General features: G+C 36.0%; 1 protein-coding gene across 3 annotated transcripts in view; it reads left to right on the forward strand.

Moving 5' to 3' along the window:
* Nucleotides 1–27373, forward strand: part of SVEP1 (sushi, von Willebrand factor type A, EGF and pentraxin domain containing 1) — a 2252988-nt gene that overhangs the window by 920359 nt on the left and 1305256 nt on the right. For all 3 annotated transcript variants that reach the window (XM_044061036.1, XM_044061037.1, XM_044061038.1), the window contains exons 13-14: nucleotides 3542–3663; nucleotides 21039–21147. In XM_044061036.1, the coding sequence (XP_043916971.1) occupies nucleotides 3542–3663; nucleotides 21039–21147 (231 nt within the window). The remainder of the gene's footprint in view (nucleotides 1–3541; nucleotides 3664–21038; nucleotides 21148–27373) is intronic.

Consider the following 27373-nt stretch of genomic DNA (forward strand, 5'->3'; position numbering starts at 1 on the left):
TGAAAGGAAAAGAGAACACTGGGAAACAATTATCCTGGAAAATTAAAGAGAAAAGTGATGACATGTTTATGAAACCATCAGTGAATATGGATGCCGAAGTTTCTTCTATAATAATTGAAAAGAAAAAAGTTACAGACTTTACGTTTTCTACAGAGAACTTTCTCAGAAATGTTAGAAGTAGGATAATAGTGAGTTTACAGTAGTGGGGGAGGTAGTCTGCAGAGAAAAGTTAATTTAATGAAGGTTAAACATGACTCTAGACAAAGATGTTTTCATAGACCTGGGAGGCAGGTATTTGGATAAATTTCACCAAACTGTGATGCTCGATGAAATACATTGCCTGACAAAAGTATTCAGCTTTGTATTGTAATTACACTGTAGACTGGTTTAGACATTAAGACATGGATCATACTTGAAAATTGTCTTTGGTCCAGTGCACATACCTGGTCACCAAATGTTAGATAAATAAATAAATATGGTAGATCAGCTAAAAGGGTTCCTAAAGAATGTCTAAATAAAGTCGGTGTTAACTTTTTGTTCTTTTTGAAGGAGATGAAAGGCTAGATTGATCCAGACAAAAAATAAACACACACAGACATACACACACACACAAACACACACACACACACACACACACACACACACACACACACACACACACACACACACAAAGAGATAGCTTTCATATGTCTGGACATCAGCATTTTAATAAATGTTATGACCAGATGGTTGTACGGGTGCCATGGGCTTTTAGAGAAGGGGCAGATGGATCTTGTAAAGATGGAAGGCAACAAGGTCATCTGTAGAAAGCTGCAGTTCTTGTGGATGAAATGGAGAGGAATGTAGTATAGTGATTAGATTACTGCATATGATATAGGAAAAGCACTTGGTTCTATGCACTTGAATTTTTTTTTTACTGGGTCTGAAAGAAGTTAGCATGTGAGAAAGACTTAGAATACTGTTGAGACAGATGCTTAAGGTATCACCTTTCCAAGTATTAGTGAGATACTCAAAGTTGACAAAAATTGTCAGAGGGAGATCCAAGAATTACAACTATCACTATCCCACTTTGATCTGAGAATTGAAGTGCTCACAGAATTTATTCAAAGCATAATTATCAAAACAGAAGAGAAGGTATAAATGGGCCAGATTTCCCTGTTCATGGACAGATATGAATATTTATCAGAATATCTAAAGGATGTGCTGAAAATGAACCTTTGATTTGTTGAGATGTTTCAGAAGTTGTAAAGACTGAACTGTAGCTAGGATAAGGGTGGTACAGTGGCATAGCAGATAGCATTGTCATCCCACAGCAAGAGGTTCCCTGGTTTGACTCTTAGCTATGGTGTCTTCTGTGTAGAGTCTGCATGTCCTCCCTGTGTTTGTATGGGTTTACTCCGGGTGCTCCAGTTTCCTCCCACAATCCAAAAAGACATGCAATAGGTGGATTGGACACTCTAAATTGGCCATAGGTGTGAGTGTGCATGTGAGTGTGGTGTGGAAAAACTACTGCAGCAGGTCTAGCCACCTGGTGGTGTAAATCTTGGCTCTAGATGATTGGCACTGTTGAAGTGACTGCATAATTAGGTTGCAGTAAGGAAAAAATCAGAAAAGGACTATAGTTAAATATTTAGAATTAAAGTGTTATAAACTGACACTAGAAGCAGTAAGGGAAAACAATGGACAGCTGGCAAAGACAGTGACAAGTCTGTATGACATCAAATAAGGTGGCATACTACTTTTAGGGTGACTGAATAGGATGACAATGATGGCTGTAGCTGTGATTTTCTACCAGTTTAGGTAGCTTCCAGCATACTTTGGGAAGAATGAGGTCAAGGAACTTCAGAAGCTACTTGATAGATGTGTGTAGAGGCAAAACAGATCAAGAACTAAGAAGGATCTGAGACACTTAGGCTATAAGAGTGATGGGATTCTCTGGATTTGAGAGCCTGTGTACCAGGGCCCACTTGTGTCATCCCTATTGTGAAGAGGGACATGATAGTGTCACTTTGCAAGCATCTTGGAAAGGGAGAATGCACAGATAAGAGATATGGTTCAATATCATCATGTAGGACTGGTTAGAATGAGCATATATGAAAAGAAAAAGTACGCAGTGTGGTTCATGCAGCAGAAAACACTGGTTACACAAGATATTTTGTAAATATTAACCTGCAGAGAAAAGCTATCCTTAAAAGTAGCGTTGCCATGTCTTGAAGCATCTTAATTACACTATTAATTTATTTTCCTGTTGGACTGCATGATGATGGTACAAATGAATTTGCAAAAAAATTAAGATTATAGTGATTATCTGACTTTTTAGTTATACTGTTTGCTCAGTTTTTCCTACGTCACACCCACACAATGATATCATAGTAGGCACTTAGCAAAGATTTACCTACAACCACAAAGCATTGTGTATAATTAAACATAACTAACCCCTTTAGAGGAACTATGTCTTACTTACATAGTGGGGTCACTACTGCATCATCATGTGTTAATTTTATTGTGAGGGGTTCCATCTGTAAGAATTAGCTGAGAACATGCCTCTCCAAGAAGAAAGGAAATAGTGTTACATTTAACATAGAAATATAGTAGTTTATACATTCATTTACATAGTGAGGCATAATGAGTTACATTTTTTCATGATCTCATGTCAGGGATTTTTAGCTCTGAGAAATCTTTTTAGGGGACCATCCTTACAAACCAAATAAAATGCAAAAACAACAACATACTGTTATTCAAAAAAAAAAATTGGCATTGTATATGGTTAAAAAGTTATAGCCAACTCCAGAAGTTTGTTACTTAACACTTAATTTAGAACATGACCAATACACTTTAACAATTTCAGATACTTACAGGAAAGGTGCAAGCTGGGAAGTTTGGAGTAGCTGAGATATGAGAGTGCACTTTACAAACTGTGGAAGGCACATTTGTTTTGGTGAGATGCTTGAGTGAAACTTCAAATTGAGTAGGAGATCAGAATAAACACTGTGGGAGGTCAGCCATGTAAACTCTAGATTAGGAAGTATGCATTACTTTCCTTGTTTCAGTCAAAAGACAAACTTAAGATGACTTTCAACAGAAGATATTTAACAATAAGATCCTAAATGTCTGCGTAAAGTTAGGTAATGCACAGTGTATTTATTTCAGGCATCAAATTAAGAAAACCTGCAAATGGCCCTCACTACAATTGTACATTTTCTGCTAGACATCCAAATGTATGCCCACTACCATTATAAATTGTTTCTGACAAACATCCAACTGTATCTGAAAAAAAAAACAGAGATGGTAGAAAGACGTAGATGGAAATGGCTTGCAGAAAGTTATAGGAGATAAGAAATGTAATGGTTGTGTATGAGGGTACATATTTAGTGATTATAGCTGCAAAATAAGAGCTAGTTTCAGTTTTTATGCATGAGAGCTACTGGCCTCTGTAATAAGTAAGTCTGTTTGATAAATCTGTTCAAAGAGCAATAAGAAATAACTTGGTTTCTTCATGAAGGATGACTACATTTTTTATTTATGTTTGTTTCCTATGCAGTGAACCGGTTTGCAAACCATGGCTTCAAATTGTTTGAATTACAATATAGAGCTACTCGATGTGATGATATTCCCCTGCTAAATAAATTTTCTAAAGAATTTGAAATGACTCTTGGGAAACTGGTAAGAAAGCATATGCTGGTATCTGTTAACATGGTTTAATCATCTGAGTTTGTAGAATGCAACATGTTTTCTCTCTCTATCTCTCTTTAAATAGCTTTTCCTTAAAGTATAAAATGTCTAATTGGCCATTCTACCAGGTCATTGTTTTTTATAACACTGTCAAAGCAAGTGAGAAAAGTAATCAAGAAAAGTAAGTGATAACCAACAGAAGAGTGTGTATTTGTTGGGAAGATGTCAATATCTTCATTATGTTATGAGACACAAGGAGAAAAGCAAAGGAGATAAAAAATACTCCTACAAGGAAACTATCCAAAACAGACCTCATTCCCACAACAGGTATGTGAAGTATATATGCATGTAATTGATTGTAGTAATTGGTCTATAATAATGGGATAGATGATGTGGAATGACTTATATGTGCCATCAGGTGTTGTTGTTGTAATGATGTTCAGCTAAACAACTGCTATGGACAATAGTGTCTGTCCCTATGGGTAGTGGGCCATACCCATCAACTGTGTAGAGCAGCACTGACTGACAAGATGTAAACCATCATAGTGTGTGTTGTGTAATGGAAAGCATGTATATTACTGTGACCAATAGCTGGTGGTGGAAGTAATGCCATAATGATGGGCACATGAGCTTCAGAGCCCACCACTTGCAGGACACTCAGGATAACATGTATTGTAGCACGGATGGAACATTATGGTCAGTATATAACTTTTTTAAGATGGGGATATTTGCTATTGTAGATTTATGGTGGCAAGAAAAAATCTATAGACTTATAGCTATATATGTATATTTCAGCAGTTAGATTATGTAGTAGTAAATATGGATATTATAATAACAAGGGACTTTCTATTTTAAGGCAAAAAGAAAAAGAATGAAAAGGCTGTAAAAAATGAAAGAAGTTATGAATTGTGGTAAAGTGGTAATTTGGAAGAGAGAAGTATGGATGTATAGAAAAGGCATATTAAAATCTGAGATTGATTATTTTATAATGTCTGAAAGTACAAACATAACAGAAGGAGATTCAGCCATAACAGGATTTACAGATCATCTGGCTATATGTATGGAAATAACTGAAAATAAACAATATATTAAAAGAGGTAAGGATATAAAAAGATTAAATGAAAAAGAATGGATGAAAAAGGAAAGGAAATAATACCACAATTATGGAGAGACTATATTAATATGAGGAAATTTTACAATAATTGGTCAGAATGGTGGATTATTTTTAAAAGAAAATATAAAGGATTTTTTTTACAATGGCAGGATAACACAGCAAAGATGGGAAAACAAAGCTATGTTAGAAACATATCAAGGTGTGCTTGAAATTTTAGAAAGGAATGAGAGAGAATACCATGCCAAAGAGAAAGAACTATATAAAAGAACTTACAAGAAAATTCAAATAATCTTTGGCTAAACAAAGATATTTACTGCAAGGGGAAAAAGGAAGAGGTATTATCTTATTTCAGTAAATTAGTGAAGGAACAGAGTAATATAATGAGAGGAATGAAGGGCAAACAAGGAAATATAAGAAGCCAGTCTCAGATTGTGGAACTTGTAAATTATGTAGAAGAAATGCTCCTACTAAAAATCAGAGAGTACAATAAAACATGGGAACTAAAATAAATTCAGAACAATGGAATAAGTAAATTGCAAAATAAATTACTTTGTATAAATTTGATTTTAAACAGTTAAACATAGATTCAGCTGCACGTCTGAATAAAATTGGATTTGAAATGTACAACAATTTAGGAGAATGGCAAAAATAATGTTTGTTACAAGCTTTAAATAAGTGGTTAAATGAAGGCTTTAACCATAAGGAACTATTTAATGGAATATTAAAATGTATATGAAGGACTGGAGAAAAAATAAGATACAAAGGACTGGAGACCAATAATATTAAACAATACAGAAAATATTTATGAAAATAAAACTTTTAATTCAATTTAACATGAAATGTTATGGGATTTGATGAAAAGATATAATTTTAGTAGTAAAGTTAGGAAGGTTCACATGTTACCTTATGCTAATAATAAAATAAGTATTTTGGTAAATGGATGACTAAGTAAAGAAATAGAGATGGGTAGGGTATAAGACAAGGATGTACATATGAGTAGTGTCTTATTCGCTTTAGTTGTGATTATGGCAGTTACTGGAGTCAATGGTAAAATAAAGAATGCAAAATACATTATGGATAAAGGAATATAAATTTCAGTATTAATGACGTATGCATATGATATTATTAGCATAACTAAAACAGCATAGGAATAAGAGAAGCTAGACTTGGTATTGTTAATTGCCTGAAAAGAATAGGTGTGGCACTAAATAAAGATAAAAATAAAGAAATGGGAGAAAAAGAAAAAAATAGCAGGTATTCAATTTACAGGGAAATATTTTGCTGTGTTGGTTATAAATGTTGGTAAATAAGACTATAAAACAGAATGGCAAACATCATTGAAGGAAGTAAAAGATATATAAAACATATAGATTGGCTTACAAGAAAAAAGTGAATTTGATAAATCCAGTATTGATGGGTAAAATAGCTCACATTTGTTTACAATTTCAAAAATGTATGAAAAACAATTGCTAGAAGTGATTTTTCTATTTTTTTGGTGGGGTAGATTAAATCTAGTTAAAAGGGGACTGTCATATATGAATAAAGAGGAAGGATGACTGGGCTTGTAAATCAAGTGGTGTGTGCAGCATCTTTAAATTTGTACAAAGTGAAATGGATAAATGAGAAAAATGAGAAATTAGGAAAAACGTCTAAATATAAGTATGAAGAATTTTGTGAAGTAATAAGAAGAAATAAAATAATAAAAGAAAGTTTTAATTAAGAAATAGACAATTATCAACAAAAGATAAAAATGTGCAAAATAAAGATTGCTGAAATAAAATATAATTAAACAACATGGTGAGATGATATTATTTTATTAACCCATTGGAAATTTTATCAGATAAAAAGATTAAAGCAATAAAAGAAAGAAAGAAGGGGTGTAGTAAAAAAGTGGAATTCCAAATTTTTTATGGAGGTTAGCAATGAAAAATTACTAGTAAAAGATCTACCATATAAAAAGTGAAAGAAAATGTTTGTATTATGGTGAAGAAGAAACCACTGAACATGTTTTTAATGTAATATAGTCAAAAATTTTTTTGAAAAAATTGTATGATGAAAATGTCTGAAGATTTTGAAGACAGTAATGATATACATATGGATATGACTAAATATGAATATTATAAGAATAGAAGTAAAGAATGAAAATTGCGAATAGCTAAAAATGTTTCATGTAGTGTAGGTAATATGGAATGATAAAATTAATTAAATTATGTTAATGGGAAATGAACATTGTCAACAACAGTATCAACAACATTAAGAAAGATTAGATGGTGGTTATAAAAAAAGAGTGAGGGGCAGATTTAAATAAGCATGTATAAGCATGACAAGACTAAGAAATTTGTTTATATAGAAACAGGACTGTGTATATAATTGCTCACGTGTGTAATAGGGTACATTTATGAGTAGATAAAAATGTAAATGTGTATATAAGTTGCTATGTATATAAGCTTTCATTTAAATAAGATGCAAATAAAGAACCCTTACTCTTTTAGATAGGTTCTGTGGGATCTTTTTAATCCACCTTAGCTACCGCTAACTCTAGCAGATGGGACCTTAGCTTAACATTTCATCTGAAAGATGGATGCAGTTAGCAAATGTTAAATGAGAGCCCATAAAACAAGTAAATCTCAAAGTTTTAAGTACTGCATTTCTCAGAGTTTTTAAGGAAATAAGATATACTTTACAATGTTTGTTGCAAAGAAATAAATGCAAGTCATTTTTTAAAAAAATATATTTGGTTATTTTTTTCCTAATACCTACATTTAAAGCAATTGTTTCAAAGTCATTAATCTTTGTCTCTGTGATATTATGAATTAATCTATTTGCTCCACTATATACTTTTAGTTTAAAATGGTTACCAATACACTTCATTGGCAGATTAAGGCACCATTCATCTAAGCCAACTGATTTAAATGCAGATATAAAAATGACTGCATATTTTATAAAAACAACGCATTCATTAATTTATTCATGATAATTTAATTTATTTATTGCCTCTGTCTACCAGGAAATTTTGACTTTGCCAAAAATACCTTTTCAACAGAGGCCTGGGGAGAAAAGCTCATAAAATAAAACTGTACATTCAATCAGCTTCAAATTAATGTTGAGTCTTTTGGCTTTTCCCGGTTAGGGGTCGCCACAGCGAAACTCCGGTCTGCTAATGATTGGTAGTTGATTTTTATGTGCCGAGTTACCAGCCCTGATGCACAACCTTCAAAGAAGGTACACCCATTCATGCATGTTTCCATGCAGAAGATGATCTAGCTGAGAATCGAACCGGACAGTGTCTTACTGTGAGGCAACAATGCTACCGCAACACCACCACCATGGGATCAGCTTCAAATTAATACAAGATTAAATTCAAACTGGTTGAATATGCCATTTCATTTTTATGGGGTTCCCCCAGGCCCCTGGTGAAAAGGGGTTTGTGGCCTAGTCAGACTTTCCCAGAAAACAAAGGCAATAAATAAACAAATAAATGAATGACTGTTTTGTCTGTATAAAATATGCAGTCTTCATGTCACAATACATGTTTTATCCTGTAATGGTTTCTGTGAAGTCAGAGCCTCCCACTTGCACTTAAGATACTTAAGGCTGAGAACTATTGCTGACTGAATTGCTATTCCATTTCAGGAGGCATGTATTCACACTGCCTGTACACCCCCTAGCAGTTTATAGAATCATCATCTCAATGGTTGACATGTTTTATGATATGGGAGGAAAATGTTTGACCAGGTGAAAGCCCAAATGGGGTAGAGGAAGGACGTGCTGAATCTATATGGAAGGCCATTCAGGTAGCAAATAAACCAAAGCACCAAGTTCTGTGAGACATCAGTATTAACATCTACAATAAGATGCCATCCAAAAAAGATAAAACAGTTGCATTCATTTTCTTTGCAAAACATATTAGACATGGTGAAAACATAACATAATAACATAATACATAAATTTGTTATAACTGAGCTACACGTGTACAGCCTCTTCAACAGTTATTAGTCATATATTAATGTGTTCAAATGTGCATCATTTGTAATCTGCTAAACAGTGGAAGAATTGTAATTTTGGGTCCATGTTGTAAATGCATTGTGAATTAACCATTGGTTTGTGCTGCAGGACTGGTTATATGGAATAGTTATATTAGAGGCACACTTAAGTAAATAAATACCACTGAATGCATAGATAAGACAGAATACAGAAATAATGTTTTGACTCTACCAGGTCTGTGGATTATATTCATAACATCCCATCATGGGTTTTGCTTATGCTAACACAAGTAACTGAAAGTGTCCCCCCAAAGGCTAGGCTAGGCCTATACTCATATGTGCCCCAAATTAATTTGCTTAAATATATTTTGTCTTAAATATATTTTAACTATCCTGTCTCAGTCCTTTTTCAATCATTATCAATAGGACAATCCAGGAATTGCATGTTTTCTCTCCTTAGAAAAAAAATCACACATTATCCCTCTTCACAAAGGAGGAAATTCAACAGACATTACTATCTGTGGACCTACAACAATCTTATCTCCCTTTTACAAAATACTTGAAAAATGTAGTCAAAACAATTCCTAAACTATCGCCTGCAGGAAGAACTCCTATTCCCCACATAGCATGGCTTCCATCCTTCCCATAATACTAACACTGCATTTGTAACCTATATAGATATTGCCAGTAAAGCTAGAGATAATGGCAAACTAATTCCATCTTTATTTCTAGACTTGACTAAAGCCTTTGACACATTAGTAATAGCAAACTTCTACTTCAAATGTCCTCACTCGGCCTACCTCAACCCACTTCTCTATGGTTCAGAAGCTACCTATCCAATAGGTATCAATCATTAAAATGCCACTCAACCCTCTCCTTCATTTCTCCCAGTCACCAGTGGTGGACCACAAGGCTGCATCCTTGGTCCTCTCCTCTTTAACATTCTCAACAACACCCTCCACACATCCACACAACAGGCCTCCATATTAGAGCACACAGATGACTCCACACTCATATGCACATCTGATAGCAAGACACATCTTCAACAAAGTACTCAGGAAGCTTTAACAGACACTGAAATGTGGCTTTGTAACTCATAACTCATGTTCAACCCGCCGTCCAAAATCCTTCTCACATGAAAAAAACAGATTTAAAGTTCTCCTTCTTAATAATGCAACCATTGAAGTCACTTCTCATAGCAAATTATTAGGGATGATAGCAGATGATAATATTTAATCCGACCTACATATACAAAATTGCATTAAAAAACTCAGCAAAAAATAGTGATGCTTTACAGACCTAAAAACTTTCTCAAATGTCTAACTAAATCTACACTTGCTACTACTTACCTCCTCCCCTCACTACTTTATACTGCTGCCATCCTTACAAACCCCCAGGCATCACAAAAAGCAAAACTTGAACAATGCTATAATAAAGTGGCTAAATTTGCAGCAAATACCCCTTTCAGAACCCAACCCACTGCTGTATAGCACTAAAAGTCTACATTTGTTAGAATTACCTCATCAACTAATATATCCAGCTTTTTACCACTTATAAAATTATCCATCATTTATCTGCTTGTCCAGCATTAAATATTATTCTGCACAACTGTTCACAGTTAGTCATTATGATCCAATGTCCAAAAATTCTCTCTATCCACAAACCTATCAACTTTACTGGGCTGTTCTGTATTCATACCATGTTGCAAAGGTCTGGAACTCCTTCTTCCCAACTTTCAAAACCATTCTGAAAGATTTTCTAGCCAAATTCTGGCTCTGGTCTTGCTCAAACCTAGGATAAACTATATTAATAAATATAACGATTCATACCTTACACCACATTACTCTACATTCTTCACTCACTTTCTTACTGCAATCAGTTTCTCTCCCCTATCTTTCTAAATTTGCCATAACCTTGATTTTTTTCCTCTTTCTTGATATTGTAGCTCCTGTTTGTATTATATGAACTCGCCTTTAATTTCTTTATAAACTGGTGAAAATTTCCCTAATCATTGTCATAGATTTTGTATGAATTCTTAATCAATGTTTCCATGTGATATCTAATTTGTATAATTATTTAAACTGTAGATCTTTTTGTATTCTTTATCAAGACTGTAAAATTATTGGTCTTAAAATGTTTTTGTAATACTTTAAAGGCTTTCTCACCAGGCCTCCACTAAAAATATGCACCTACCCAGTTGGATTTTCCTAGTAATCAAAGGTTGATAAATAAATAATTACAAATTAATAACTTCAGTGACACAACAGCAATGTGGAAGACAGTGGATGTGATGAGTTGTTATATTCCCCTGTTGAAGTCTGCTTCCTGTTGCAATTCTCAGTGATGTGCTGCAGTGCATCGAAGTAACATGAGTAATATTGTTTTCCTTTTTGAAACAGTCAAGTTGATGTTAAACAGAATGATATTATATTGCCTCTTTAGAAATAAGTATTCATACTTTTAGAATAATGCATGAGAAAGCATTTTATTCTACTACATTGTACTATGTTTGTAGGAAAGAGAGACCCACAGCATTATTTGGGGTACATGTTGATGAATAACTAAGGGATTACATAACATTAGTTTTATAACTAACTTGCCCACAAATATGTATAGTCACTGGTATGGTCTTTTGTGATTAAGTATGGTTTGATGTCTCAAAATGTACTGACTTCCAAGTCAGCAAAACCATCATGTCCAGTCCTGCTGCAGTTCAGCATACCAACAGTGCAGAGTGCAGAATTAGTAAAGTATGGTCATGAGGACCTTTTTTATCTTATAGTCAAAGTTCAAAAGTCTGAGATCTGTATATACAGCCACAAAAAGAAAATGATTATTAAGCAGCCTTTCTCACAACAGAAAGCTGATAAAATGCCTCAGCCACAGGTGGGGGTTGAATTTGCTCTAGCCAATGGTGGTTCCTCAGACCATTCATCCTTCTCCTTGAGCCCCAAAAGTACAGCCCCTACAGCCACCATGGCCGGGGGTTAGACATGTTCTCAGTGGCTGTTGGAGTGTCCTTGGTGATCAAGGGAGAGCTACTCTTATTAGTCCTGGCAGATGCAACATGGAATACCACTCTGTTTAACCAAAAAGCAGTGCCCATCTCTGGGAAGTGTCTTGCTGCCTAAAGTGGATCTGTTTCTTCATATTTTCCTGTCAGAAAAAAACATATATATATATGTCTTCTCCTGTCACAGTTAACATGGACAGGAATTTATTGGGCTTAGCTCAGGATTTAGTTCAGGCTGTTAATCTTTCCTGTATGGTTGTTTCTGGTAAAAAAGAAGAGATTCTTCATTTTCTGAAGATTCAAGACTTTTAACCTGAAAATTGTTAAAGGAGATATTAGGTGCCATATCCAGAGAATTCTTATTCAGATTCTGAAGAAAATTTGGCGTCAGACATTAATTTTGAAGGATTTTATTTCTCTGAAACTGTTTCTAGAGCAAATCAGTTGTTTCAGTGGGAAATGGTGGTTTCTTAGCCCCTCAAGAAGTATTATGATTTTTTTTACAACTGGAATTTTTAGAACTTACTCCTCTTCCTGTTCTGTCTGCCTTGGAGGATGTTTTTACCACAGCCTGCTACTCCCAAGAAAGCAGATAGATTTTATAAAGTGCCTCAGTCTTTTACGTTTTTCTGTACTCATCACAGATCTTAATCAGCAGCTTTTGATTAAGTGAACCCAACTGCTGCTAAACATGTGATTAATATTAATCCTTCCGACAAAGATGGGAAGGCATTTGATAAATTATCAGCTGTCAAGTCCAGATGTTAAAATGTATGCCTGTCACTTTTGAAAATATTTTGTCATCTGCTACTTTTTGTGAGGAACAATCTACTTTGTACAACTTAGTGTCTTCTGAGTCTCAAATGACAACACAGTGTTTGAAACATGTTTGTGATTCTCCTGGTTCTAACTGCAGGGCTTTCACCACTACAACACTAGAACTGCTATGAAAAGGTTGCATTCTCACCTCACCCCTAATTTTGAATTCTCCTGTGGATAAATAATTAGTTTTTGGACCCTCTGCTACAGAGGTCGTTAAAAAGTGTAATGATAAAGGTAAGCAGAATCAAGGCAGCTCAAAGATTTTCAGCCCTCCTTCCTCATTTCCTCCTTTCACAGCTTTCTTTAAAGTAAATAGTGTGGGAAGAAATAGCCAGGGAATTGTTATGGCTGGGCTTGTATAGGCCCTAGGGCCTATACCCTAGTACCAACCTATGAACCTATGAACCTAAGCAAAATAAACAATCCCAGCAAGCAGCTAGTAAGCAAATCTTAAATTTATTTATTGTGTGTTTTATACTAGGGAGTGGACATTTTATTGTTATATTCCTAGCATTGTCCTCTCAGAGCTGTAGCCTCTCTTTTTTTCTCTGTTGGCATGAAAGCTCTGAAGGGCTTTGCACAAAAACCTGACTTTCAGTCAGTTCAGATCATGCTGACTTAAGGCTTAGGTACATAGACTGACCCTGAAAGCTTTTGAAGCTGGCTGGGTGTTGAATCCTTAGCAAGAGTTAATCCATATGTCTAAAGCTTCTGCAGCAGTGATCATTTGAACATTTGAACATCTACTGTTATTGAAAATGTATTTCCACAACTGTACTTTTGCATGGTGCAAGCCCCTGCAGCCGTCATGTGGAAGGTAAGCCCCCAGACTCCCTTAACAACAGCTTCTTAAGGATACAAGTGCTGTTAAGAATGTGTCTCATTCTAGGTACTAACAGCGGACAGTGCTGGACAGCCAAGAGCCACAGCAAAAGGTAAAGCAGGTTTATAAGCTGTTAGGCCTTCACTTTACCACAAAAGTGTGGCAGAACAAAATGTCTAACAGCTTTTAAAGCTGTTAGTTCTAGACTGTGGTTCTGTCTGCTGTCCATACCTGTTAACTGTCAATGATTTTGCTTAGTATTTGTGCCTTGTTTCTTATAACATTTTTGATTTACTGGTAAATTGCTCAGGATTTACTGAGGATTATAATCCATTGGGAATGCCAGACATGAGAGTTTCATACTTCTTGTTATTCAGAAAATGCATGTTGATAGAAACTTGTTGTTCTAATAACTAAGTGAATTAGAACAATATTTAAAAACTGTCCCTGATTTTAATCCCTTGCCCCCCACTCCATTATTTTTGAATGTTTCTGGAATGTTTAAGGAAAGCAGTTTAGTGGTATGCTGCTGTCTGTTGCTTTAGTTGCTTTAAAAGCTAGTGAAACACTGCATTCCTAGCAAATCAAAGCCAAGAAGTGGTGATGTCAGTGAGGGCACTGAGATATGGTGTAAATCTGTTTAGAGCACACTGATAGTGCAAGGTTATAAGGCCTTCCACACATTTGGACCAACTACTACACAGGCAGGGACTACAGGTATAGGTATCTTGAGCTTCATCAAAAGTAAATATACATTAAGGCTGGTGAAGCAGGACAATGCACGTGAGCTTCTCTAAGTTCAAACGTCATAGGCCAAATCCTATACCACTTGCTTGCAAACTATGGGTCCTCCTCTATGACCCAGGAAACCCATAGCATATATTTAAACGGATTCACTACTGAATCCCGAAATAACACAATCCCGAAGACCTAAATACCGAGACTATAAGCCCAAAACCCCACATTACCAAAATATTAAAACCGCGAAATTCAAAATCGCGAAAGTACTACATACATACAGCACACACACAAACATGCACACAGCCTCCCCCCATAACCAAACAAACCACCCTACACTAAAGATAAGTAGGGGGGCTTTGCCCCCCCCTGCACCCCCCATGTGGGGGGCTGTGTCCCCAACACCCCCTTACTTTGATATTCTAACTCCGAGATCACACAAACATACACACAAGGCAAACTCACACCCACACATTACAGCCCCTCTCACACACACACGCACACACCACATCACAACACACACTAAAGCTCCTCACAAACACACTTACACACACATACTTACCTGAACCACAACACCAGAAGTGCTAACTCAAAATCCCTTAACATCGGGATTATGAATTTCGCGCTTCTGGTCTTTCAGTAATGTGGGGTTTCGGCTACATGGTCTCGAGCTTTTGAAATTCAAGATTTCAAAGGTTCGAGATTCAGTAGTTTTCCCATTTAAACTTATTGGAAAGACTCACCATACAACCCAATACCATATTCATGGGCAACTTTAATAACCCTACTATTAACTGACACCAAATGTACAGGCACAGAGATTCCTGGATTTTGTAAACACAAAGACCCTGGACCAGATTGTCAGTACACCAAATAAGGATGCAACCACACTGGATCTGGTCCTCACTAATATGGGAAACTGCTGCACATCCCTAGTGTAATGTCTTCTCTGGTAAGATCAGATCACAGAATGGTCTTCTTTGAAGCAAAGATAAAATCTGGAACCACAGCTAACCCTGTAGTATACAGGAACTACTCTAAGGATGACTTCCTATTATTAAGTTATAACCTGGCAAAATTTCAAGCCACCATAAACCCTAAAAACACTGCTGCCTAAATAGAACTGTTCACAGAAAACCTGTACAAGCATGTTAATAGCTTCATTGAGGCACATATACCTACCAGGAAGAAGTACAGGACTAACTCAAAGAAAAAAGCCACACTAGTGGAATCACAACATCAATAGGCTGTATAACAGAAGGAGGAAGATCATGGCAAAAATTAGGAGGTGCAGCACCCAGCAGGATAAAAGCACTCTCGTCAAACTAAACACACAACTCAGAGGACAAATAAGTATTCCAAAGCCACATTTGAGGCAGATTTGACCTCCTGGGCCAAGGACAACCACAATGGATTCTTTACCTTTGCCTGCAAACTCGAACGCAATACAGAATTGTGTGCAGAGCTCATTCTGAATGGAGCCACCTATACTGAGTCAGAAGATATAGCAAACCTACTGACTGATAGATTCTGCTCCAATTTTACCCCCTTCCCCCTCAACTTTCTCTCAGTAAATACCATCAAATATAACCCCCCCCCCCGCTATCTCTAGGGAACAGATCCTAGATGCTGTCTCTAAGGACAAGAATACTGCATCAATGGGCCCAGATATCCCAAGATGTCTTCTAAATAGCATGAAATATGACTTGTCAGACCATCTGCAATTGCTGGTTAACTGTAGCCTCCAGACAGGTTTCATGCCTCATGAATGTAGAAGAGCAACAATCATCACTCTGCAAAAACATGGGCCATCTACAGACCCTGGAAACTACAGACCCATAGGTCTCACTGGTCTCATATGCAAAGTCATGGAAAGAATTATCATAGAAATGATCAATAATGACATAGGAAACTTCCAGACACTGAACTCAACCCAACTGGGTTTCGTCAAGGGCAGGTTATGCCTACTCAACCTGGTGGACTAATTTGAGAAGATCATCAAAGCAATGGATGAAAACAAAATGGTTCACACTGCCTACCTTGACCTGGTCTAGGCATTTGACACAATATCCCACTCAGGCATTGTTGACAAACTCAGGAGGTTAGGTACATACCTTTATTTCACTCTGCAAATTAGGAGCTTTCATTGAATCCTCCACTGTCACAAATGTTCTCCAGGGAAGGCTGACACAGACAAATAACTGTTGTTAGAGTCATAGACTAAAACTAAATGCCAAGAAATGCATAATAGTATCCTTCAGGAAGTCATCAACCCCTGGTAACAATCATACTGACAACACACCCCTAACAGCTGACCTAGTAGTCATAGATTTGGGGACACACATAGACAGTAATTTATCCTTTGACCATCATATGTCTACAGTAGTGAGGAAATCATTCTATGCTGTGCAGCTTACAATAACAAATATGACATCTAGGTCTAAGGAAGTCATTGTTCTACTGTATTCAGCATTCATTATCATTGAGTACAATGCCTCATTTAGTTTGCACCTAACCAGGCATATCCAGCAAGTGAAAAGTCCACAGAGGTTCCTCCCTAAAAGAATACAGGACATAAGTAACATGTCATATGTAGACTGCCTCAAGGCCCTATCCCAGTATTCTGTGTCATACAGGCTGTTGAGGGGAGATCTATGTCTGCACTGCAAGGCATTGTTAATTCACACTCTGATGGACCACAAAATAATTAGCACCAGAAGTACCCATTCTAAACACTTAAACCTTGCCTGTGATTTACATAGGACTGCTGGAGAAACAATCCCTCTCTACAGTCCCTCTCCATTCACTTCTACTTGCTCTCTATCACTACCCTCCCCCTCAGTGTGTGTGCACTAGCGTCCCCACCTGCTTATTAATTTTCCTATATCTTTTTCTTGGTATATTACTGGTGCAAATCTCTATTTTAAAGCTGTGCCCTGGCACAAAAATGTTTATCTTAATTGTTAATAGTGTAAATATTTATAGACTCTACATACATGTTTTTTTTTCTTTTTTTTTTTTTTTTTTAACAGTTGCAAATATTATGGATAAATGGGATAATCTATTTGTTTAGCTTTGTTTTAGTTTTTGTCTGTATTGTGTATGTGTTACTGTACTACATGAGATTATTTATTTATATATGTATATGTATGTTTTGTTTTTTTTTTTTTTGTAGTCACTAGTATATAGTGGAGTTTTCTCCTTTCTCTCTACTGAAAATGAAAATGTATCCAGCCAAACTACAAACTAACCAAAATAAATAAAAAAAAATAAATAAAATAAAGTAAATATAAATAGGACTGCTGGAGAAACAGGTATGTATCCCAGAGACTTCCCCTTCTCAGGAACAGGCTCCCCATCCACATGAAACAGAGTTCCTCCATAACCCAGTTCAAATGTAACTTAGAAAAGTGGATGGGGAGCAGGAAGTTACTTCCTGGTTTGGCACCTATGTCTCTAATGGATATGGGCAGCATGTAAATGGTTCATCTCCCAAGCCCTTGCTTGTAAATGTTTCATCTCCAAAGCCCTTGCTTACATTTATTAAGGGTATCAGAACTTGTCAGAGATTTGGGATGCATGGCTAGACTTAAAAAAGCCCTTGTGGTCATTAGCCTAGTAAACACGTATGAATCCGTGATCAAATACTCTTCATAAAAAACATAAAATTCACACTTACCGCTGTTTCCATTTTAGGGATATTTTTTTGACATTCGTCACTGAAATCTTCTTAACTATGACAGCTTTAGGTGTGAAGGGGAAGAACTGGGAACATATTTTCTGGGAATGCAGTTAGTTGAAAGACTTTAAGTATTCCCTACGGGATGCACTGTTGGAGATGCTGGGTGGACAGATTGGTCTGATGAGGGAGATGATTTTTCTGAGCTATGATACAGAATTGGTATAATCTAGTCATGGTAAGGCCTTGCTGTGTCTAATAATGGTGGCTGCCAAAAAAAGCAATTACTAGAAAATGGAAATCAAAATGTAAACCAGCTAGACTGGAAGTAATGAATATAGTAACAGATAAAACAACTGGAATTGAGATCTTTAGAAAACGGTAGGAGCAAACTACATAGGAAAAATTGGGAATTGTGGGAAAAATACATACAAGGGAGGAATAAGGCCTAAAAGGCAACAGAACTTAAATGAACTATGTAATGTCTGAGTGAGAAAGATTGGGTAGATTATAAGTGATGTATAATGCTTGCAACTGGGAGTATGTCAGCATGCTTTGTGATGTAAAGTGCTTGCAACTAGGACTGTGTCGGTGTGGTTTGTTTTAATCTATGTAAATGTATGATTGCCTGTGTCGAAAGTGATGGTTTAATGAAGATGTTTCTTGTTTGAAAAAAGCAAGAATCAAATACTTTATGTAATATTGCTTAAGTTATATGATATGTAAGTATAATGTTTATGTTAATATATTTTGTTTACTTTTATATGAAATATAAATTTGCCTGTGTCACAAGTACTTCAATACAGATATTTGGGAAAAAAAACAGCTTTATTGTATGGCCAAATATCTGCCTCACAAATCCTGCTACCTACAAATATTACAGTGTAACAGTTGCAAATATAAATTATGCAGTATCAGAGGTCATATATTAATACTGATACTGTGTACCTGCGTTATCAGTACTTGTCAGTTGTGACCCTTAGCATCATGTGTCTTGTACAGCAACTTCCTTTGCCCCACCAAAGTTATCGCTCTGACATTCTGTTCCCTATTGCAACAGTGGAGTTATTCCACTCTACTGATTTGTTAAGACATACACCAAAATTGGGAACATTCTTGTGGAAACATACCGCAGACATGCTATTATACTTTAACTGCAACTCTGGCCATGTCTGAAAACATCTTTGGACCAATGTAGTTGCCCAGTTAACAAATATTAAATAGGTATGTACATATTTTTCCTAACACGGATATTAATTCACCGAGTGATAAATCCTGGGCTGAAACTAACTGGCTAAAATGTTGCATTTGAATGTCCAAACTGGTAGAAGCAAGGTCAATGAGGTAGAGGTGTTGCTTTTTAATTTCAGGCCTGATATCTTTTATAGCACATCATCATGCTTTAAATCATATCTGTCCAACATTTTGTACTTAGGACTAGATTTTGTACTTCTTGAATTTCTGGGATCCAGCAAGAAAGTTTGCCATTTTTATTTACTGCTTTCAAGCAAGATCCATGTTTGCTTAAGGCAGTAGGCATAATATACCATACTGATCACTGCCCACCCCCTTTCACTGCTGTGATTATTCATATAGGCTTGCAAGGGACTTGAATACAAAATGCATTTAAAAATGCCATTTCACATCCAAGGATTTCACTGTATATCAGTCTTGAGTTACACTGTAACACAACTGTTTTTTTCAGGTCTCACCTTATATGCAGTAAAAGAAATGTTGCCTTGTCTGGTGAAATATTTACGATAGATTGTTTTTTTACTTCTGATGTAATGATGACAAAATGAAGGCATAATCTGGATATGAGCTGCATTCTTCCATCCACAGCACCCTCAGACATAATGGAAAAATTTGTATGATGCAAATTGGCATCCTAGCACTTTCTAAGGGCCACATAGGCCTGTTGTAGGAGACTATTAATCCAGTGTTGTACTTCTGAAACTGTGTAACATTTTCTAGTACTACTTTAGACAACAGATCTGGATTTTCACCTATAAACCATAGTTACATTGTGTCTTGGGGGTCATAAATAACAGAATAGATGCACTTTGACGTATGAGTGCCGGATTACAATTTCCAGCAGTGCCATCCATTTTTTCTGTAGTACGATTTCAGATGTTGTAAATCATCAGTTTCAGGGACAAATACATAGTTGTTTTAAAGCCTATGTTATTGCATCAAAATATATGTAGGATTTCATGAATTACATATTTGCCCTTATAAGAAGCAAAAATTGGCATGTCTGTTGTAAAATGACTCAAAAGACATTTCCTTTATGGAGGCTGCGAAATTATAATAGCAAAGAAGCAACATGAAAGCCAAAATGGCTCCTCCAATATATAACAGATGCAAACTTCAGCTCTTTTCACACACATATGCTGTCCCAGTAGAAAGTGCCCCTTTTGAAAGGATACACCACCACTGAGAGTCAGGAAGTTTCAAAGGTCTAAGTACTTCAGCCTGTTGCTCCTAGAGACATGCAGTGACCCTCACCCTGCAAGCTCATGTATATACCCTATGATGTCACAGACAGCTCACAAGGGAAATGAGAGAAATAATGACACTGTAATGTATTTCATATAGGTGTTCACAGACACATACATTACCCCATTGATAAGCCATATCAATAATAATTCAACAACAGTATAAACTGTCCTGTACTGTCACAGGCAACATGTGTCTTCACCACAAACCACAAAAGGTCGTCACTTTATATGTACACCATTAAGGTTCATTTGTAAGGAAAGTGTTTGGAAAGCTAGCAGATTTAGTTCTGTATGTTTGTGCCCTTCGTGTAAGTAGCTTTCCAGTCTGGCCTGGCCACTGACTCCTATCATTCTCATTCTCTGTGCACATAGTCTGTGATGTTCTATGCTAAGTGAGTAGAGAAAAAAAACTTTGTATATAGATTCTTTTTCTGTATCATTCTTATATATCAACATGACAGTGTTGTAACTGCTTTGTCATTATGAACCAAGCTTTCATAGTACATGCCAGGCATATACAGTATGTAGTGGAATTACAAAGTAAAATGTTTACGCAGTGTGTACCGCTGTGCACCATTTTTCTGAACCATTTTCATAGACATGTTACAGGCGAATAGGACTATTCAATGAAACCAAGTACATGTCTATGTCCAGAAATTAAAATATGATAACATAACACTTTATTTTCTGCAGGTACCCTCATTTTGTGATGATGACAGTGACATTGAATGCAGCCTGGGACATGTGATTAGAGGCCAGTGTCTTGAGTATAATTATGATTATGAAAATGGATTTGCAATCGGTAAGTTCCCAAAGCAACTGGTTATAAGTTAAGATATTTTGTTCTCATTTGCATATGGAGTATAATCTTAGTGAATGTAAATCACTGGCCTAGCCTTGGTAAAGTAAATTTCAGGGCCTTACAGTGCACACATTAAGCTTACAATTCACTGTTAAGATCCTACAAATTATATATATTTGTGTATGTATGTGTGTGCGTGTGTGTTTGTGTGTCTAGCTAGACACACACACACACACACACACACACACACACACACACACACACACACACACACATATACATACATACACACACACACACACACACACACACACACACACACACACACACACACACACACACACACACACTCATATACACACACACACACATACATCAGTTTCATCAAAAGAAACTTCCATTGGAACTAACATAATCAAATGCCACTCATTGCCAGCATACTCAATTGATTTCTGACACAATACTAAGAAAATAAGTTTCTATGTAGAGTTCAAGCCTCTCCATGACTCCACACCTCAACAAAGTAAGGTGTACTAACTCTGAGATTGCACAAAAGTGAGGAAAATGAGACACTACCTTATCCCTGCTGCCCACTGATCTCACACTGAAACACAAATTGACTCATTGTTATTGCACTTGTGCGCATGCATGTACACACATACACAAACACACTGACATGCACACCTTTCTGCACATGCATGCATACATACACAAACACACTGACATGCATACCTTTATCTGTCAAGCTGCAACACACTGCTCTCACATTTGGAAACATCTAATCTTCACACACACACACACACACACACACACACACACACACACACACACACACATGCGCCTACAGTTAGGAGACAGAGTATGCAGACAAAAACTGAGATTTTTTGGTGTACCAGACAAACTGGAATACTCTGCACTCATTTTATGAAAATAGAAACAAGCAACTGTACTGGTGTTCAACAGTAGTCACATTGTGTGTATGCTCCAAATCTGGCCATGAGAAAGCAGCAAAACCTATATTAGTAAAGATGCAAACACACTAGTAGAAAGAAAAAGCTGCTACTGACAAAACTGTGGCAGAAAAGGGAAAGTGTTGGGGAGAATAGAAGCAAGTTTATCCAAGCAATTAGAGAATGTCAAGAGACAGGTGTGAGATTTAAGCTGCTGTATCCGGATGTTTTCATAATATCAAGAGGCAGGTGTAAGATTTAAGCTACTGTGTCTGGATGCTTTCATAATACTTTTATCTGGAGGATCAAAGATATTTTTGGACACAGAACATGCTAAGGAAAAAAAAAAACAAAAGGAGTGTAGAAGAGGACATTATTTCTCATTATTTTGTCAATAACAAAGCCTATGGAAATCCTTTGCCAGTAAACATTTTCTACTATTCTAAAGAAAGTGTGAGTGTCTGGAAAAAAATACACAGACACATACACAAGCTGACTAGGAGAATCAGGAGTGTATTGGACTTGAACCAGAGGATGCTATTGGGAGATGGAGATTTTCATAAATAAAAACAGTTACTCTGTGAAAATGGTGAATAAATGGGAGATTGTAAAGCGTCAATCCCATTAGATATAGGATTAAACATATGAAATATTACTTTGCAAAAAGAAGTAGGTGAAGTGTGTTGACTGTCTTCAACTGCTAGGTATATGTGTAAAGCATATACTCCACTCTGTGTCCTTAATGGTAAGGACACTGAAGGGACTGAAGCAGTAACTGTAAGTGAAAAGGTTTTGCTCATATAAATTGTATGAAAATGTCATGATGTAAATTGTTTTATTGTAAAACCGGAGTCCTATCAGTGACTGCTATATATATTAAAGATATTATAAGCATGACAATACTTTTTCTTAGTTGTAATGTTCCCAGGCTTTACACTGTAACAAGGCTGGAAAGAGGTTTTAAAGTTAATATGATGCTGTGATTTTTGGTTGCTGGGGTGGGGGATATAAGTGTATTGATCACATTATATGATTAATTAAGGTAACAATTTTGCCTGCATTTACAGGGGTTGATGTGCAGCTTAACTTCCTTGGTTTAAGCTAGAGACACCTTTTTAAGCTAATAGACTTAAAATACAACAAAATGATGAACAGCATTGAAATGGTAGTTACTTTTGCATTTGTAACGTCATGAGCTGTTTCTCCTCATTAGCAAATGCTATCAGTGGTAGACAAGAAGTCTAAAGTCTACAGGTGCAAGCAATTAATCATGACAATTCTAAACTGTGTGTTCCAAGTGAAATTTATAAAGATTTTTTCGTGCATCAGCATAGCTATTCTCGGTGACTTGGACAGAGTGTACAGCTACAAGCAATTATTTAGGTTTGTACTCTGTGCGCTGAGTGAAATGTAGGAGGTACAGTGGAATTAACATTTAAAGGTATATTGCAAACTGTTTCATGAAAATTAAATGAAGTATGAAACTGTGAGAAGTGAATAACTTAAGCAAATAGCTGTTTCCATAGTAGCCTTCGTGCAATAATACATTCACTATAACAGTGCACAAGTCAGTTTATTTATGTATTTTAAAAGAAGCCCGTGTACTTTTTCTTTAGGGCTAGATGGTATTTACTGAAAGCATGCATGCTGTTTTTTTACATTTTGGATGGGAATAGAAAGAGGAAAAGAACAGAGATCAGTGCTGCTGGGAACATAGACTCTAATATGGACTCTAACATGGGCTTTAGCATAGGTAACCTTGATTTTAGGACAGATAATGCCTGTAGATGCATCCATCAGTTTTCAACTGCTCCTGTGTGGAGCGGTAAGCTTTTTGTTTTATGTTGATAGTTTTTTGTGTTAGTTGTAAGTTAAAGGGGATGCGGGGTCTTGAAAATCAATTAGGTTTTTCTTTGAGTGATTTACTTGCAACAAAAAGTCTTGAAATATAACATGGGTTCAAATGGAGATGAAAAAAAGCAACTACAGTAAGAGATCAGCCTGCTAAACATTAATATGTACATGTAAGCTGACAGTTGGGAATATACATTCAAAAGAACTATCATGTGTAATAAGTAGGAATAATATCTATCTGCCATATGGCTACTCTGTCCACATTATTATGCAATAGAAATGACTATACATGTAGAGACAAAAGCAAAGAGTTTGGCATTATATTAAGAAGTACAGAGTGCAGATAATGTTACAAGAGACACATTTAATAGACATGATTATGTTAATCTGACAATAAGAGATTTCAGGCTACACATTCAGCAGAATACCACTAAGAAAGGAAAATGAAAGGGGGTTAATAATATTGCTTGCTAGATGAACTCCATTAATGACAGAAGAGGAAAAATGGCAACAGTGGCAAATTTGGGGTAGTAAGGAGTTATTGGCAGGGGAGTAGTATTATGCTGCCATGTATTTATGTGCTGCCTAAATCTGCCGTTAAAAAGATCAGGAGAACTTTAGGTAAAATTATTTTTCATCAGGAAATATTATGCAAGGGTAGGGACTGGAAAGTGGTTTGCAATAGTGAGGATGTATCAGCAGGACCTAAGGAAAAATATTTAAAAAAATATATAGTTCTGAAGAAATATATGAGAATGTTTGGTATGGAAGATATATAAATCAGTAGCAGAAAGCCAGGCAGAATTTACATATTATTCCTCAAGGTACAATAAATGGTATAGACTGGACAGAGCATATATATTTAATCAAAAGGGTTGACACACATTATATAACTATTGCAGATCATGCATCAGTAAAATTAAGGTAAAGATGGAGGGTAATGAAGCAAAAATTAGGCAGTGGCACTTTCCTACTTACTATTAAAAAGAGAAGAATTTAAGAAAGACATCTGCAACAACTGGAAAGGCCGCAGAAATACCTCACTAAAAGAATCACAGGCCTAAAGCAGATGCCCTATGCTGACCGCCTTAAAAAACTCCAGCTATACTCTGTCGCATATTGTCTACTCTGAGACGATCTCTGCTTAACATACAAGGCCATGTAAAACCCACAGCTGTTGGACATGCTACACTTAAAGAAATCCCAATCCCTCAGAGCCACACGCTCCAGGGATCTAAATCTTGTCATCACAATAAACAAAACATGCTGGAGGGATAGGTTCCTGACCCAAAGACTCCCCAGACTCTGGAATAGACTGCCCATACATGTCAAGAAGAGCACCTCTTTGGCCCTCTTCAAAAGGAACCTTAATGATTGGATGGGAGAAAGGAAATTCACCCCAGGGATCATGTCAGTCAACCTGCTAGACAGGGGTCCAGGGAAGTAAATAGTGTGGGAAGAAATAGCCAGGGAATTGTTATGGCTTGACTTGTATAGGACCTAGGGTCGATAGCCTAGTACAACCTATGAACCTATGAACCTATGAAATGAGTGATGGAAGGAAGGTTATTATGGAAGGCAGAGGTTTATTAGGAAAGGCAGACATTTCTTCAGAAGGGATAGTAGTGAATGGGATAAATTAAAAATGGAGTTTGAAAGCATGGTACAAATAAGACATAAAGATATGGAAAAGAAGTAATAAGAATTATTTAGAGGGGTTCAAAAAGTTTAAAATTTTGCAGAATAAGAGGAATCTGTCAGGATAAAACAGTGTGTAACTTCAGAGTGCTAAACGGAAAATAAGGGAGCGTTTGCACAATATGCATGGGTTTAGAAAGTTTTGGTTAAACAACTATTTTGTGATTACAACTCATGAGCACAAAAACATTAGCACAATGACTTAGGCAACGTAAAGTAGAAAGAGTTGTTACTAAACTTAGCTAGCCTTTGACAAGAAAACTAACCAGCATCTGTATGGAGGTATTAGAGATATTTTGGAAATTGTTATGAAAATTTGTTCAAAGCAAAGGGATTTGGAAACCAAGAAAAGGCACAAATGGAAATAATTATAGAAAACTTAATTGTGCTAAGATTAGAGGAAGATGAGCCTCAGCAATTAAGCTAAGATAGGAAAATATGAGATAAAATGATGCTGTAATAATTTAGGAAAAAGGTATATTAAAGTACTGGTGGTAGACAAAGACTTTTCTCTATGTGGTACTAATGAACATTCACTAAGACTGCACTTAAAAAAAAGGTTTGGACAATGTAGAGGGTATGGACATTCTTCATAGATTTTCAAAATGGCATGTAGAGAAAATAAAGATGGACACTTGCTGTTTGATTGTCTTAATATCAATGAATCATGAAAAAAAGCAATGATGGTTCAGAAAGAGGAAAATGCTGAAAATACTGAAAATATTGATATTGCTGACCATCTTAATGGAACTAATAATAATTAAATTGGTGAATAAAAATGTAATTGCAGACATGCATGCATGCTAACAGTAAAATTACTAAAATGAAAAGTGAAAATGTGGAGCAAAATGACCGGTGGTCAGAAAAATATGAAACAAGTTAGGGTGAGGCTGAGTTTAATTTACAAACTGTTTGGTATGAAGTATTATAACATGGTAATAAGCAGAGAAAAAAAGTTTAGTGAAAGGGAAGAAGATGGCTTCTGTAGGCAATAGGAGTAAGGAAGAGAAAGTCGCATGCTATTGAGAAAACAGCATAGAAAACTAAGGGATCATTTTGTATTATAAGTGAGGTAAGGAATGTACTTGCTTATAAGATATTGTTAAAATAATGAAGTAGTGGATGGAAAAACAGTGAAGTGATATGTTGTAGATAATTAAGTGTATATACAAGAAAGGCAAGAGAGGTGAGGAATAAGAAATTGGAATACAGTGAACCGTGCACATTAAAATTGTTTATGGAAAATGTACAAAAAGAGAATTGGAAATGTGATTGGTAAATTTATGGGTATATATGGAATGAAGGACAGATAAATATGATAGTTATGATTAAAGAAATAGTAGATACTTTAATAAAGAAAGTAATGCAAAATTGTGAAGTGATTCAACAAAAACTGCTTGGTAGTGTGTAGAAAATGTCTAAGGCATATGGACAGGGACAAACAGAAAGTTTTACAGTCACTATACAATAATACATGGACTAGGGTTTAGTTAATTGATGTCAAGGAGAGAAAATGGAGGTCCAAAGAGGAGTTTATATTCGTAATGACATTCAGTTATAACAAAGTATTATGAGGTGACATATTAGGCTCCATGGAAGATGAATAAAGGGAGTAAAGTGCCAGTTTTTATGGCTGATGTCAATAACTGAATAATAACAGTTAAAATATGGTTTGGAAGAAAACAGAGTACTGATTCTTTACGCTCCTTTGAATTTATTCAAAT

This window comes from Protopterus annectens, chromosome 2.part0 (genome assembly GCF_019279795.1).
Source record: "Protopterus annectens isolate FY-2018-M chromosome 2.part0, PAN1.0, whole genome shotgun sequence".
Lineage (NCBI taxonomy): Eukaryota > Metazoa > Chordata > Ceratodontiformes > Protopteridae > Protopterus > Protopterus annectens.